Source organism: Stegostoma tigrinum, chromosome 37, assembly GCF_030684315.1.
Source record: "Stegostoma tigrinum isolate sSteTig4 chromosome 37, sSteTig4.hap1, whole genome shotgun sequence".
In the NCBI taxonomy this organism is placed as follows: domain Eukaryota; kingdom Metazoa; phylum Chordata; class Chondrichthyes; order Orectolobiformes; family Stegostomatidae; genus Stegostoma; species Stegostoma tigrinum.
The window spans coordinates 22489135-22506919 of NC_081390.1; the positions used below are offsets into that span (position 1 = coordinate 22489135).

The 17785-nt window shown below is 43.6% G+C and overlaps 1 protein-coding gene across 1 annotated transcript; it reads left to right on the forward strand.

Annotated features, from left to right (window-relative positions):
* Positions 1-8825: 8825 nt before the first annotated feature.
* On the forward strand, positions 8826-10751 carry ddit4 (DNA-damage-inducible transcript 4). Its single transcript, XM_048563571.2, has 2 exons — positions 8826-9146; positions 9826-10751. Exons 1-2 carry the CDS (start codon positions 8966-8968, stop codon positions 10305-10307), a joined length of 663 nt encoding a protein of 220 aa, XP_048419528.1. The 5' UTR covers positions 8826-8965; the 3' UTR covers positions 10308-10751.
* The last annotated feature ends 7034 nt before the right edge of the window (positions 10752-17785 follow it).

Consider the following 17785-nt stretch of genomic DNA (forward strand, 5'->3'; position numbering starts at 1 on the left):
ATCCACTTAGATACCTGTTAAATGTTGTAATTGTACCAGCCTCCGCACTTCCTCTGGCAGTTCATTCCATAACTAACCACCCTCTGTATGAAACATTGCCCCTTAGGTCCCTTTTAAATCCTTCCGCTCTTACTGTAAACCCATGCCCTCTAGTTTTGGACTCTCCTGCACTGGAGAAAATACCTTGGCTATTCATCCTATCTCTGTCCTTCATGATGTTGTAAACTTCTAGCGACCACATTGCTGTGGGTCTGGGGTCACATGTGGCCCTATCCAGATAAAGATGGCAGATTTCCTTCTCCTGAAAGACGTTAGTGAACTAATTGGAACGTTGCAATAATCAATAATGGTTACATTATCACTGTTAAACCAGTTTTGTTTAAATACCAGATTTTTTGGTATAAAATTTCAGTATCAAGGTGGCATTCAACTACTGTCCCCAATAAGCTCTGGATAACTGGTCCTATTGCTACAACAGTACTTTCTGCCCTTGATACCTCGAGAGGCTAAATAAATGTAATTCTTGGTTTAACTGCAACAGATTGGGTTAGGTTAGGTTATGTGTTCAAATCCTGCATCTGGACTTCAAAACACAAGATCTGCCCTGTAGACTGGATTGGGCTACATTCACAACCTTGGGACAGTCTTTAAGATTTCTTTCCATTATCTGGGACAACCCCTCCCCACCTGGAGTTTAAGACACCAAATACATACACACCAGCACAATTGCGTGTGGCTGGTCTCCTGGTAATGTGAGAGGCCAGGTGGTGGGAGTCATCGACCACAAAATTCATCGCATCAGTACTTTATCCTGTTGTCAGTTGACATTCCCCCTCTCGCCCGAAATATACAATTGCGTCTACCAGTTGGGAAACGTCCCTTCCCACTACTCACCTTCACAATTCTGGTGAGTTTGTTACACAGGGTGTTTTATTCATTCATAGGATGTGGGAGGGCCACCCCTAATTGCACTGGAGATGGCGGTGGTGACCTGTCTTCTTGAACTGCTGCAGTCTATTTGTTGTCAGTAGACTAACAACGCTGTTAGAGAGGGAGTTCCAGGATTTTGACCCAGCAATATAGTTCCAAGTCAGAATGATGGGAGGTTCGGAAGGAAACTTGCAGGTGGCGGTGTTCCCATGTATCTGCATCCTTTGTCTTTCTAGATAGAAATGGTCATAGGTTTGGAGGGTGCTGTACAAGGAGCCTTAGTGAATTTCTGCAGTGCATTTTGTAGATGGTACACTTTGCTGGGTGTCAGTGATTGGTGGAGGAGGGAGCGAATAAAACAGCTGATAAATCAAAACCAGAGCCAAGGGTCACCAACACAGCCTGTATCCTAATATACATGCAGCTTCATACAACACATAATTAACATTGCACATATGTGGGTCGATTAATTATATGCAAATTATGCATTACTTTGCATATGGAGTATACTACTCTATAATATTTATAAATATATATATTGTTAGGTAGAGGTGTTGAGGTTCAGTTGGTACTGCTCACTTCCCTGGGGCAGAAATTTGAGTACCACTCCAGAAGTCAATGGCCTGACATTCATAAGGCAACCAAACAGATTTAGTATCAGCCGATACACACCAATGGTGGATAGCAAGAGAGGGACAGATTAGCATGGAGTCTCTGGCATCACCATCCAGAGCTCTAGACTACATGTATGTACAACTGCACGTTACCACGATAACTCAAACTTCCTGGACACAAAGAACTGCAGATGCTGGAATCAGAGTCAACACAGTGTGGAGCTGGAGGAACACAGCAGATCAGGCAGCATCAGAGGAGCAGGAAAGTTGACGATTCGGTTTCAGACCCTTCTTCAGAACTGTGTTCCACACTGTGTTAACTCAAACTTGCTGAGTGAATTGTAACTCACTGTGATGCGAAATTCACATCTTCTCTCAGTCTAAAACTAAATAATAATGTTTGATTAGTAATGATAGTAATGAAGAATGGTCCCGAAGCGAAACGTCAAACTTTCCTGCTCCTCTGACGCTACTTGGCCTGCTGTGTTCATCCAGCTCTACACCTTGTTATCTCAGAGTCTCCAGCATCGGCAGTTCCTATTATCTCAGTAATGTTTGATTGTTTGATTTTGATTAAAGTCTGTAAATAATGACATCTTTGCTTCATCAACAATTTCACTGTGTCCAGAACTAGGATGGTTCCCAAATCCAGACTTACAGTTTTTCATGGATACTCACAATTCTAGTGTGCAGGTTAAAACAAATTTGCTAAACAAAATAATAAAATGTGAGGCTGGATGAACACAGCAGGCCAAGCAGCATCAATCTGAGATGCTGCTTGGCCTGCTGTGTTCATCCAGCCTCACATTTTATTATCTTGGAATCTCCAGCATCTGCAGTTCCCATTATCTCTGTTGCTAAACAAAAACTTGGTTATGCTAATCTAACTTCTGTACAAGCTCCTGTATAAGCATTGATTTCATGTAAAATATTTCCCTAACATTGGTGGGATTGTGTCAACTATGTTTGCACAAACAATACTGCAACTCCTCTAATCTGGATTTGATACAAATGTTGCTCTCAGGCAGAAAATCTAATGTGTATCTGTTTTCTGGAACATGCACTATAACTCACGAACAATTTTAAGAAGGTCCAGAGTTGTCACTTTCTCAGGTTTGTTGCCATGTGTTGTGACAGATGGATTTGCTGCAAATATTCTGATGTTTTCTAATTTCAAATATCTATTTTAACCCTCTTTAAAGTTTCATGTCAATTAATATATTGTAAAGCTTCCCTCAACTCAAATAGTTTACATTGGGGAAACCAAGAGGAGGCTTGGGGACCACTTCGCAGAACACCTCCACTTGGTTCGCAATAAACAACTGCACCTCCCAGTCACGAACCATTTTAACTCCCCCTCCCATTCCTCAGATGACATGTCCATCCTGGGCCTCCTGCAGTGCCACAATGATGCCACCTGAAGGTTGCAGGAACAGCAACTCATATTCCGCTTGGGAACCCTGCAACCCAATGGTATCAATGTGGACTTCACAAGCTTCAAAATCTCCCCCCTCCCCCCACCGCATCCCAAAACCAGCCCAGCTTGTCCCCGCCTCCCTAACCTGTCCTTCCTCTCACCTATCCCCTCAAGCCTCACCACCCCCATCTCCTACCTATTAACCTCATCCCACCCCCTTGACATGTCCATCTCCCTGGGCTGACCTATCCTCTCCCTAACTTCCCACTTACACTCACCTTTACTGGCTCCATCCCTGCCCCTTTGACCTGTCTGTCTCCTCTCCACCTCTCTTCTCCTCTGTCCATCTTCTGTCCACTTTCCCCCTCTCCCTATTTGTTTCAGAACCCCCTTCCCCTCCCCTTTTTCTGAAGAAGGGTTTAGTCGCGAAACATCAGCCTTCCTGCTCCTCTGATGCTGCTTGGCCTGCTGTGTTCATCCAGCTCTACACCTTGTTGTCTCTACTACTGAATCTATTTATTTTACATGTATTTACTTTGTAAACATTTAAAGCATTCTTTTTATCCTACTTTCTGACAGATATATATGTTATATATATGTTTATAAGCATTCAGATGCATTCCAAATTTAATCTGAGCAAAAACATCTCTTTTATTGCTGTTATAAGGTCCAGCTTGTTTGCAAAGAACTTGGAATAATTTTAAGAAATAGCCTTCCAAGCTGATAAGCTTATTTATTGGTTTAACTAGTATAAAAGTAAATATATACTAAGCAATGTGGACTGCAGAGTTAGAGAAAACAGCTCACCAGCACCTTCTCGCAGGCAATTAGGGAAGGGCAATAAATGCAGGCTAGCCAGCAACATCCATACAGAGTCATAGAAATCTACGGCAAGAATCTACAGCCCATTGTATCCACGCTGATTGGAACCAACACCAGTCAAAATCAGCCACCTAACTACTCTAGTTCTATTTTCCTGCACTCGGCCCATAGTCCTGTGTGTCTTGCCATTCTTCAATGCAATGAGGCTTTCTGCCCCAACCATCCTTACAGGCAGTGAGTTCTAGATTCCCACCACCCTCTGATGAAAGAAGCTTCTCCTTTTTCTTCATATCTTAACTCTATGTCTCCAGCTATTGATTCCTCCACAAAGAACAAAAGTTTTTATCTTGACTATCCTATCTTTCTCCCTTAAAATTTAATACATTTCAATCATGTTCCCTCTCAATCTCCTCTGCTCTTCTCCCTTAAAAGACTTTTTTATTAAAAAATGCCTAGATTAATAATCAACAGAGTTTGCAATGTTTGAAGGCATTTAGGAAGAGATGTAAGACACTTTGGAACAAAATCAGAAATTGCTGGAAAAGCTCCGCAAGTCGGTAGAGAAGAAGCAGAGTTAATATTTCATGTTCAATGGCACTTCTTTAGAATTGCTTTAAAGCTAAAACATTTAGGGTTTACAGCAGGAGAAACCTATTTACACAGAGCACTTGATTCTATTGGTTCCACTATTAGAGCTAGTTTTTAACAATTAAAAAGGATGGGATATGAGTGTCACCGGCTAGGCTGGCATTTATTGCCCAGAGCGAAGTTTGGAGTTAACCATATTGCTGTGTTTAGAGTCACATGAAGGTTCAACCAGATAAAGATCATATTACCTCCACTAAAGAGCATCAATGGTTGGCTATGTCATTCCCATGTAAAGGAAGGGAGGGCGGGAATGAGAGAGCAAAACAAAGGGTCATGGAGATTGCCCATCTCTGCTGCATTCCTATGGCAACCCCTTGACCAATGAGAACCTACCAGCCCCATCTGAGAACTAAGACTGACAGGTAAGTGTTCTTACTGTGTCTCCATGCCAGTGATGACTCTGTGAATCAACAACCTCTTCTCATTCTGCACAAATGCAGTATCTTTCTGTTTAAATAAAAACCAAAAGAACTGCAGACGCTGTAAATCTGAAACAAAAAAATTGCTTGAAAAGCTCAGCAGGTCTGGCAGCGTCTGTGGAGTGAAATCAGAGTGAGCTTTTCGGGTTGAATGACCCTTCCTCAGAACTCAGTTTCTATTTTTATCTCTTTCTGTTTCTTGACTCTATTCCTGACAAATGCAAGAAGAAACTTTAACTTTGTTCTCCTTTCAGCAGTATTTACATCGTAGGGACTAGCAAGATGTTACAGCATTCGGAGACAAAACTCATAATGCAGGTGGAATAGCTCTCAAGATGAAATGTGAGATACCGCATTCTGGTAGAACAAACAAGGGCAGGGCTTAATAGTAGGGCACTGGTTAATGTTGCAAAAGAACAATGAAGGGGTTATACTTTTAAGGTGAGATGAAAACGTTTTGGTGGGATATGGGCCAAACGCAGGCAAGTGGCACTATTTTAGTTTAGGAACATGATTGGCATGGACTGGTTGGACCAAAAGGTCTGTTTCCATCCTGTATGACTCTACAATTCTATGAAAAAGATACTACAAACAACCCTGCAACACAAAGGGTGTAAGACAGTAGACAATACTATAAGTGAATAGAGATTATTCATAATCACGAATCCTGACTCTTGAGCATATACGCTTCCTGACCTCAACTGTGGAGTTTAGGTCTGATTTAGTGGTTGTGCAATTGCTCAGCGCTTCACTTGCTGCTTATGCTGTTTGACACTCAGGTAATCCTGTTTTATAGCTTCACCAGGTTGACACCACCTTCATTTTTTAGACACGCCTGATGGCACCTGTCATACTCTCCTGATGTCTTCAATGAACCAGGGTTGATTCCCTGGCATGATGTCTTCAATGAACCAGGGTTGATTCCCTGGCATGATGTCTTCAATGAACCAGGGTCGATTCCCTGGCATGATGACAATGGTTGAGGGGGGGATATGCCAAGCCATGAGGTTGCAGATTGTACTGCAGTATGGTTCTGCTGCTGTTGATGGCCCACACAGCCTCAGGGATGTTCATCCTTTTTAGCAATTGATACAACTAATGGCTTGCTAGAAAGAAGAACATTATAAAGTCATGAGAGGTACAGATAAAGTGGTAGCTAAGGTTGTATCCCTAGGGTAGGGGAGCTCAAGACAAAGGGAAATATTTTTAAGGTGAGAGGAGAAAAATTTAAAAGGGACTCAAGGGGCAACATTTTCACACAGATGATGGTTCATAAATGGAATGTTCAGCCAGACAAAGTGGTAGAAGCAGATACAGTTACAACATTTAAAAGACATTTGGACAAGTACACAAATAGAAAAGGTTTGTAGGGACGTGGGCCAAATGCAGGAAAGTGGGACTAGTTTAAGTTTGGGAAATTTGGTCAGAATCGGCGAGTTGACTGAAGGGTCTGTTTCTGTGCTATATGACTGTAATACCACAACCCCAACACCTCCCCCTACAATACCTAACTTACTAATGTTACTTGTATCTGACTGCTATCATGTTTTAAACAAGATGTAGTTTATTGCAAGAGCCCTTTCTGTTTTAGATTGAATCATGGTTTTCTTTGCTGCTGTATATCAAGCTGTTCCTTAGACCTAGTCTAGGAGAGAGGGTGCTTACAGTAAACTATGTCAATCAAAAGCTGGGAATGGCTGATTTTGCAATACGTACAGCATTTATATTGCATCTTTCATGACGTCAGAACATCCCAGGCACTTTGTTTTTGAAATCTGTTGCAGTTGTAATGTGGGAGACACAGCAATTAATTTGTACACAAGGTCTCACAAAAAGCAAAATCATAATAACCTGTTTACGACACTGTTGTTTGAGAGACATGTACTCTACAATACCCTGGGGAGAAACTATCCTGCTGTTTTGTGTGTGGGGTCTTTTACTTCTGCCTGAGAAGGAAGACCATAAGAGACAGGAGCAGAACCGGGCCATTTCGCTCAGCAAGGCTACAATGAGGTCAGGCTCAGTTCCACTTTCCTGCCTTTTCCCCTAACCTCTTGATTCCCTTACTGATTACAAATCTATCTCAATGTTGCATATACTTATTGACCATCCTTGTCAGTTCTCTCCAGTGAAGAATTCCAGATTCACACTCTCAGAGAAAAAAAAAGTCCTTTTCATTTCTGTTTTTAAGTGGGAGACTTCTTACTCAGAGATTACACCTGTTGATCCCAGACATAATCTCAAAGTAAGGAGTCAGAAGAGAGGGCCTCAATTTTCGCATCACATCAAAAGACAGTATTCCTGTCAGTACAGCACTCCTGAACATGTTGGAATATTCAGCTACATTTTTTATGTTTGCGTCCCTAGGGTGGAATTAAACCTATGATCGCTAACCCACAATCATGAGTACCATCCAGTAAGCCACGGCTGACGCTTAGAAATCTGCCTGAAATCCCATCTCCATGATCATTGTCATGCCTGCTAATTTCCTTCCATTTCTCTACATTTACAAAAGCCTGACTATGCCTCCGGGGGTATTTTTCCATTTTAATTGTGGTACATAGTTGCATGTTATTGTTGCTCAGTTCACAAACTGAGGTTCAATTTGGCTCAAGCAGATGTTAAAACATGCTTTAGCTGCACTGGAAGAGCAAAGAGTTCTTTTTTGGATCACATCCATCCTGAACGAGCTCCAATAAAAACACATCTAACTGGCTATTCATTTCATTCCTCATGGTAACGTTTGTGCTGTGGCAAAATGACTGGCTTCTATGCCTCGCATCTCAATTGCTGTATTTCACGTAAGTGACCACAACAAAAGCTTAAGAGATGCTTCAGAGCGATTTGATTATGCACTGATAATAATTTGCAGCATTTCTGAATTATCAATGGAAACTGCAACTCGGTTGTAAAACCTATTAGAACAGAGGGGGGAAGGAGGGCGATATTTAAGAGGAGAAAAAAAACATGCCAAATCTGAAAATTGCAAGTCAATGTTCTTTTTTCCATCTCACCTTCCACCCCACAAGCCCAACAGCTCTTGTACATCTGCTTCGCATCATTTTGACATTACCATGCAGATTATGTTGCGAAGGTTTCTGTAATTCCCTCCAGGGAATGCACACTGTACTGAGCTGGACTGATTAATAACGTGCCCAAACACACAAACCCTCCCTTGCTGGCGCCATGCCAGACCCTCTGTGCACGCACCCACCCCCCTTCATACAAACTGTTCGATCTGCTGTTGGCTCACAGCCCAGAACAAACTGCAACAGAGAGAAAAAAAAGCAATATGCTGCAAAGCTGAAATTAAAGACAAGCACACATCGAACAAAAAAAACTGCAACTGGCTGGGGATCTAAATCAAACGATACAAAGCTTCAAGATACTGGGATTCTGGAAAGAAGACACCAATGCAGAGACAAAAAAGAGCACTGTCAAATGGTGGAAATCTGAAATAAACAAACAGTAAACCTGGAAGTTGTTGGTAACGTGAAACAGAAAATACAGGTAGGGTGGAAAGTACTGGAAATCTGGAACAACAGACACGAAAAACCTGGAAGATATTAGAAATGTGACATCGGGGAAACCACTGCAAACAATCAGCACCCGTAGAAGCAGGGCAAGGTAATAAAGTGATAAGAGGAAAACACTGTGGCTATGCCGTAGCAGCACTTCTGCAGATAGTGTGAAACCAATGAAAGCTTCCCCCCCGCTCTAAGCTGTACTGTTGTGTTCCAGAACAAATTGTCCCAGGGCAGAGACAGGCCGTACTGCGCAAGCGCTGGTGGGGGTTGGTTACAGAGCAATGGAACGTGAGGAACGTGCGGCGGTCTCTGATTGGCGGAATCGCCGGCATGGTGTATCCATTTTCACGCCGTATATGGAGAGGGGGGCGGAACCACGATTTCGGGGCGGGGCCCAGCGCTGCCCCTATATAAGGCCGTGTCTGGCGGCTCGCGTTGCCTTGAGCAGCCTGAAGCGGGCTGGTTGGTGCTGAACTAGCGTTTCCAGCCTGGTTGTGGAGAGCCTGTTACCGGGCAGCGTCCGCCACCACTACCTCCCTTCACCCCGCGCGCTCTCACACTCAGCTTCTCCTCCCACCGTTGCCGACAATGTGCCACGGCCGTGCGATAGCCCCTCCGGCCCCGCTGCCGTCTCCTACTCCGCCCTCTTCGTCTTGGGGGAAGCTGCTGCAGAGGATCGCCGACCTGACCTCTAGTTCCCCGACTCTGACAGCGACCCCGCTCCCTCCCAGAGCGCCTGAGAGACGGCTCACACTGGACTCGGACAGCGGTGAGTGTAGATCTTACTCCCTTTATCGTGCACACTTTGACTCTTCTCCGCGTTTTGCTAAATCTTCACATCCTCCCTTAAAACTTATCGTGTTATTTTGATGTCTGTTTAATATCGGCTTTTAAGTTTGTAAATGAAACAAACAGACTTATCAAACAACCAATCCTGATGATAAAAAGCGGTTTAATCTCCTTCTCCCTGGTTGCTTGAGTTTGCCTTAGTGTTAATTTCCTATTTCTCCCCGCCGCCCCATTCTGTTGTAATCCTATGTGCTGTCAGTTTGTATATTAAATATATACATATATAAACATTTAATGCGACCTCATTCTATGCTGAGATTTAACTATGTCATATTTGTCCCGTTCTAATAGTGTGCAGGATTATATGCCTCGACATGCCTGAACCGATTTATGACGGTATTCCGTGTTCTATGTACACGGACTAAACGTAGCTAACACTAGAGATTCAGGGAGTGAGGTCGGACATATCATGCGACTTTTAAACTAAATTGCACGATGATTGCTCCCATTCCCTAATTAAGATTTAACGTTCATTTCTTTATGTCCGCTTACACTGTCCTTGCCTTTAAAAGTAACATCCCGCTAGTCTGGTTCACTGCTAGTTTAATGTAAGCTTGATCTGGTTTTAATTTTTTATATTTTTTCCCCTCTGTGTGCAGATTACTGCAGTTTGGATTCGGACAGTGAGTCCATCACTGACGACCCCTATGAGGAGTTCCTGTGCGCCGATGTGATGCAGCTGATCGAGCAGAGCCTGAGCGAGGCGAAGCACGGCGCCCTCCGCTGCTTCAAGCTGCTCATCCCGGACCGACTGACGGCCCAAGTGGCCGAGGAGCTGCTGCGGCTGGCGGCGGACGAGCCGTGCGGCCTGCGGGGTGCCGTGCTGCACCTCAGCGTCGAGGAGCCGGGCGGCTGCAACGTTGTGGACCGTATTGTGGTGGACGCCAGTCTGCCTCCCACCTTCGAGCTGACGCTGGTGCTGAGGCCGGAGGCCGGCCTGTGGTCTCGGATCCAGGACCTCTTGAGTTCGGGCCCGTCGTTCACCCCAGGCTACAGCCAGGCGCTCCGGCTCAGTCCCCACTTCACCATCATCAAGAGGAAACTGTACAGCTCCACTGGTCTCCTCATTGAGGAGTGTTGAGGGAGATGGGTTACAGCAGGAGGAAACTCAATTGAAACAGACTAACCGGCCCAGGATCTCTCCTGGACTGGAGACTATCTGATTCCAGTCACTCATTCATTCACCAGGTCTCAAACCTGCACAGTCAAACTGGGAGAAAAGTTACTGGATACAAACTTTGTGCAAGTTGCCTCTCCTGGACGGAGAGCAGTAAGTGCAGTGTTAACCTGGAATGGGGCTAGTCCTGTTCTGTCTAGGGGCTATCCCTTGCAGTCAGAAAGCTTCAGATACAAACATGGTGCTAGTGTGTGTGGTCACAAGTTAATGCCCCTTACTGGGGTAAGTGGGTCTGCCGGGCAGCCTATCACAAAGACTTCAGTTAATTTGCATTCAATAACTTTTTTGATATTGGTATTCAGTATGATTTGTACTCACTTTTTTAAATAAAAAAGCCTCTTGATTTGCTGTCTGTCTTAATTGTTTCAAAATCAGTCTTGTGCTCAGAGTCTGGCAGCTGGGTGAAGGTACTTTATCACTACCACTATTTTTCCAAAAGTTAGACTGAACTTCTCAGTGGATATTCAGTTCACATTAAGAATTGCATCAGCCAGGGTCATTCCAGCAAGTCGGTGTGCTGCTGGGTCCTAGTGATCAGAGATTTGGGACTCTTGTGGCTGATTCTTAACTATCCACACTTCTTTTGATTTTTAGCCACTTGCAACAATTAAACTTGACTTCTGAACTGCTGCAGCTAACTAGGCAGAAGCCAGTTTCTCATTATCTCATTAACATGAATGCTGCTGTGTACTAATATTGCTGCTTGTGTTTTCTAGACTTTCCCCACTCATCCTAAAAGCTCCTCCTACTCCACAGCTTGCCGAACAAAGCCTGCCTGCCTGCAAGAGGGCAAATTGTGTAGATCCTCCCTTTTTTAAGTCATGAACAGTTGGTTTGCTCCCTTCACAACATAGACAAAGGAGATGCTGTATAACAATCCCCTTGAAACTAACTTCTGATGATCAACACTTTTGACTGAAGTGTTTATTTTGTAGAAGTGTATGGGGTGCAGTAAGCATTATCCTAATACCTGGGAAATCTGTTGTCAAAGGTCCAGTTAATTGTCTTTCAGAACTGCTAATCTTGAGCTGTATAACTAATTTCTACAAACGAAGTGAGCTTGAAGATCTATGGAGCTTCAGAACTTGGCACCATGCTGCACTTCTACCTGTTTGATTTGCCACAAATGCTGCAGGCCCGATGCTTACCTTTAATTCAGATTGCCAATAGACATTTCAGCCTCTCAGCAAGGGTTAAGATTCTGTAAATCAAACAAGCAAACTGTTGGAAATGCTCTAAAGATCTAGCAGCATCTGTGGAGAAATTGGGTCACATTTCAGGGTAAGGTGGCTGTTCCCAAGCTTTGCCAACAATCTTTTTCTTTTTGACTAAGTTTTATGGCTGCTTTAATTCATTTTTTTTTGCAAATCAACTTCACTGTGGTCACTTAATTACTCAAACCGCTTATATGGCCTGCTTGCAGTTTGACATTGCACCCACTGGTGTGCAAAGGAAACCTATCAGAGACCCCCCTTCTCCCAGTGATCAGTCTCTGCAGCATACACACTGAAGAGTTACTATTTTTGAGTGAGGTGCTCCAGTTCCGTACCACCTCACTGTTAGGGCGAGCAGGCAGGAAAGCAGAGCGGAATCTCAAAAAGATCAGCCATGACCTAATCAAATGGTGGGGCAGGCTCGAGGGGTTGGATAGCCAACTCTGTTCCTAGTTCTTATTCCAAGAGTGGTGTGTCTGAGCTGGTATATTAGGAAACGTGGATTGCTCACCATAGCCTGCTCAGTTACTTAGTCACTAGAAAACAAGTGCATTCATTGACCAGGCCCCCAACTTGATTCTGATTGCTCCATTTTGCCATCATTGGGGAATAGAGGCCTGATGAAAGAACTGTGCTGCTATGTCAATATCCCTTGCTGTAACCACCACATGCCCCCTGAGTCTAATAGTGCCTGTGATAGCCACCTAGGGATTCTTCCTTACACTGGAAGAGTCATCCTTTCCTGCAAAGGACCACCAATGAGGACTCCTTCTCAGCACCTTGCTGTCATTGTTCTTCAGATTTAGTGGCCATGTGAGTGATGTTACGGGCAAGAGAAACGATTGCTGGAGGGTGGGAAAATAAATATTTGGGCTTCTAATAGATGTAACAACTGTAACCACAGTAGTAACAAAAATCTCATGGTCTTCATTTGAATGTTCTTCTGATCATATTTCCCACAATTGTGCAACTTTATACACAGCCTATCCAGCTGCTGTTTGATAAGCAGCTTAATAATGCAGTGACGATTTAAATAGATCATGTGAGCCTTTACCAAAGTGTATCATTGGTCCAAATGTTGCAACTGAATCTAGCGATCTCCTAACTAGCTACTTTTTGTCTCCTGACCATGTTTCAGGGTGGAGGGGTTTGGATGAGTGCCAGACTTTTATTCAGAACAGCAGGTTCCTTTTTAAACAGACGATTCAGCCAAATAAGAAGCAGAACTGAGTGGTGACTGAGGGCTACATCTGGAAATAATCAAGTTATAGTGCAGAAAGCACAGCAGTGCCATTATAACTTAAGGTGTTGAGACCATATTGTTGGCAATCTCATGGTTCACCTGTGGACCAGGTACTGGGTCTAGTGTCTTCTACTCTAGAGAGATCAGTATTCATGGAGTCAAGAGTCATTATGGAACATCAGCTTTCTGTCTAGCTATCCAGTCAGTCCTATTTCCCTCAAGTGGACAGCTATAGAATTTTCATATGATGGAATTTTCCATAGAATTTGAAGACTAAAATTGGGCCGTTGAAGACACAAACGGGTGAATTTATTATGGGGAACAAGGAAATGGCACAAGAGTTGAATAGGTACTTCGGATCTGTCTTCACTAGGGAAGACACAAGCAATCTCCCAGATGCAATAGTGGCTGAAGGACCTAGGGTAATGGACGAACTGAAGGGAATTTATATGAGGCAGGAAATGGTGTTGGATAGATTGTTAGGCCTGAAGGCTGATAAGTCCCCGGGACCTGATGGTCTGCATCCCAGGGTACTTAAGGAGGTGGCTCTAGAAATTGTGGACGCGTTGGTAATTATTTTACAAGGTTCTATAGATTCAGGATCAGTTCCTGCAGATTGGAGGGTGGCTAATGTTGTCCCACTTTTCAAGAAAGGAGGGAGAGAGAAAACAGGGAATTATAGACCGGTTAGCCTGACGTCTGTGATGGGAAAGATGCTGGAGTCAATTATAAAAGATGAAATTACGAATCATTTGGATAGCAGTAACTGGATAGGTCAGAGTCAGCATGGATTTACGAAGGGGAAATCGTGCTTGACTAATCTTCTGGAATTTTTTGAGGATGTAGCTATGAAGATGGACAAGGGAGAGCCAGTGGATGCAGTGTACCTGGACTTTCAGAAAGCCTTTGATAGAGTCTCGCATAGGAGATTGGTGAACAAAATTAGGGCACATGGTATTGGGGACAAAATACTGGCTTGGATTGAAAATTGGCTGTCTGACAGGAAGCAAAGAGTAGTGATAAACGGGTCCCTTTCGGAATGGCAGGCAGTGACCAGTGGGGTACCACAAGGTTCGGTGCTGCGACCGCAGCTATTTACAATATACATTAATGATATAGATGAAGGTATTAAAAGTAACATTAGCAAATTTGCTGATGACGCAAAGCTGGGTGGCAGTGTGAAATGTGAGGAGGATGTTATGAGAATACAGGGTGACTTGGACAGACTAGGTGAGTGGACGGATGCATGGCAGATGCAGTTTAATGTGGATAAATGTGTGGTTATCCACTTTGGTGGCAAGAACAGGAAGGCAGATTACTATCTAAATGGAGTCAAGTTAGGTAAAGGGGAAGTTCAACGAGATCTGGGTGTTCTTGTACATCAGTCAATGAAAGCAAGCATGCAGGTACAGCAGGCAGTGAAGAAAGCTAATAGCATGCTGGCCTTCATAACAAGAGGAATTGAGTACAGGAGCAAAGAGGTCCTTCTGCAGCTGTACAGGGCCCTGGTGAGACCGCACCTGGAGTATTGTGTGCAGTTTTGGTCTCCAAATTTGAGGAAGGACATTCTGGCTATTGAGGGAGTGCAGCGTAGGTTCACGAGGTCAATTCCTGGAATGGTGGGACTATCAAATGTTGAAAGATTGGAGCGACTGGGCTTGTATACACTTGAGTTTAGAAGGATGAGAGGGGATCTGATTGAGCTGTATAAAATTATTAAGGGATTGGACAATCTGGAGGCAGGAAGTATGTTTCCGTTGATGGGGGAGTCCAGAACCAAAGGACACAGTTTAAAAATAAGAGGTAGGCCATTTAGAACAGAGTTGAGGAGAAACTTCTTCACCCAGAGAGTGGTGGATATATGGAATGCTCTGCCCCAGAAGACAGTGGAGGCCAAGTCTCTGGATAGTTTCAAGAAAGAGATAGATAGAGCTGTTAAAGATAGTGGAATCAAGGGTTATGGGGATAAGGCAGGAACATGATACTGATTGTGGATGATCAGCCATGATCATAATGAATGGTGGTGCTGGCTCGAAGTGCCGAATGGCCTACTCCTGCACCTATTGTCTATTGTCTATTATTGTCTATTGAATCCCTACAGTGTGGAAAAAGGCCACTTGGCCCAATGGGCCCACATCAACCCTCCACAGTGCATCCCATCCCAGTAAATCATGCATTTCCCATATCTAACCCCGCTACACCCTTGAACACTATGGGCAATTTAGCATGGTCAATCTGACTAAATTGCATATCTTTGGACTGTGGGAGAAAACCGGAGTACCCAGAAGAAACCCACGCACACATGGGGAGAACGTGAAAACTCCACACAGTCACTGCCTGAGGGTGGGATCGAATCTGGGTCCCTGTGCTGTGAGGCAGCAATGCCAACAACTGAGACAATCTTTTGAAATTTTGGATTATCTCCTCTTCCACAAGGTCGAGTGTTAAGGTCATTACCAATATCAGAAACACTCTCTTGCTCAAATACCATGAGCTGCCAATGTGCCTTCTCCAAACTCTTTATATGTCCGCCCCTTCATCTTTGTACCATCAACAACTGGGAACAGCTTTTTGTTTTTATCTAACTTAACCAAATTCTGTCATAAGTCTGTACACTGCTCAAATCTCCCCTCGATTTCTGTTGCTTCAAAAATAACAATTCCAACTTTCCCAACTGAACTTTGTAGCTAAAGCACCCTCCCCCACACCCACACCAAATCCTGAAACTATTTGCGTCAATCCCCTCTATGAACCCAAGAAACTTTAAACTTTGAAAAGTAGTGACTGGATTCAATACTTCAAGAGTAACTTAACCAATTCTATACAAACCCTAAACACAAAAAAAAACCACAAAGAACTGTAGATGCTGGAAGTCAGAAGCAAAAACAGAAATTGCTGGAGAAGCTCAGCAAGTCTGGTATCATTTGTAAATGTTTATGTTCCAGTGACCCTTAGCTGTTTCTCTCTCCAGAGATGCTGCTATACCTGAGTTTTTCCTGCAATTTGTTGTTGCCTTAAAAATACTTTTCTTTCCTGAATGTCCTCAGAAGTCTGTGGAGGCCAGGTCATTCAGTATATTTAAGATCAAGATAGATAGGTTCAAGGGGATCAAGAGTTATCTGGAGAAAGTGGGAGAATGGGATTGAGAAACTGATCAGCCATGATTGAATGGCAGAGCTAACTCGATGAGCTGAATGGCCTAATTTATGCTCCTATGTCTTATGTCCCCTATATAAAAAGAGTTGTATATTTACCTATCACCTTCATGGGGTTTGTTTGTAGAATATTTTGGCTGACTTACTGGGCAGGTTGAATTGTGTTTCTTTAATCTTTCATGACACATGGATGTCTCTGACAAGGCCAGCATCTGTTGCCCATCCCTAATTGCCCTCAAACTGCATGACATGCTCAAACATTGCAGAAGGCAGGTGAGAAATGAACACAAGACGATGGGTATGGAGTCACATGGAGGCCAGACAGGGTAAGGATGGCAGATTTCCCTTCGAAAAGGCATCAGTGAACCAGATTTTTTTTACAACAATTAATAATTAGTCCTAATGACACCATTTACTCAGATAATTCAAATCCAATCTTTACAATCTAGATTTATTAAACTCATTTTTAAATTTGATTTAGCTGCCATAGTGGGATTTGAATCAATGTTCCCCAAGCATCAGTCTGGGCCTCTGGATTACTAACCCGGTGACATAGCCACTCTGCCTCCATTTCCTAGTGAGTAGACTATTCTCCCCATTCCTAATCTCACACTGAGAAGAAATTTACACTGAGTACCTTAGCCTCAGAATACCTTGCACAAGAGCTACCATCCAGTCGTTTCAGCTGCTCTGTCATCTGATAAGGTCATGGCTGTAGGGGGACCCACAGCGCTGTTAAAGAGGGAATTCCAGGATTTTGATGCAGCAACACTGAAAGAACGGTGATATATTTCCAAGAGAGGATAGTGAATGGCTTGAAAGGGAACTTATGGGGAAGAGGGTTGTTCCCATGTATCTGCTGTCCTTCTCCTTCTGGGTTTTAGATTTATATCTTATTATCATGTGCACTCAAGCAAACGGTACAAGAGTACAATGAAAAGGACAATTTTAAGTACCTGGGTAGAAATAGAAAAATGAAGAAATAAATTAAAAAGTTCAGCACTACAGTGTTCTTAGCATAAAAGTAGGAAAATAAAGACATGAAGTTAAAATGTTAAACATTACCGTCCTTTCTTGAGACATGGGCCTGGAGATAGATGCTCCAAATCGGGCTTTCCCCAGAAGAGCTTGCTGTCCCCTGTACTGGGCTAAGACCCACCCAGGCACATCATCGTTCACCTGACCGCAGCTACAATGTGAGCTCAGGCTGGGCCTAGCCGCTGCCACACCCTGTCACTATCGCGCCTCATAAGGTACATGAGAAATACCAAAAGCTAGAAGCAAAACTGAGAAAAGAAGAAAAAAAAAGTGGGCAGAATGGCGGGGGGGGGGGGGGGGGGGAGGGGGGGGTGACATTCGGGCTCGAGAGCAAGGACGTTGCCTACCCCACCGCCACCATCTTTAAAATAATTGCTTCTCTGGAAGTGGCCATAGATTTGGAAGGTGCTGCCTACATAACCTTTCACAGCAAAGCCTTTAAGAACTTTACACAGTTCCATTAGATCACTTCTAAATCTTCTCAATTCCAGTGAATGTAGAGATTGATTACTTAGTAACATCTGGTACAACAATCCCCATCTATGCAGGAGCAGTTGGCATTTTGCTCCTTAATGGATTTTACTGTCATTTGCTCCCCTCCATATCTCTGAATTGTCTTTGTGATACTGAGGCAAAGACTTTCCTGAAGTCCCATATAATACAGCCACTATCAACCATGTCTCACACCCCCTCAAAAAAAAACAATAGGAAGCCAGAATGCCTAGACCCAAA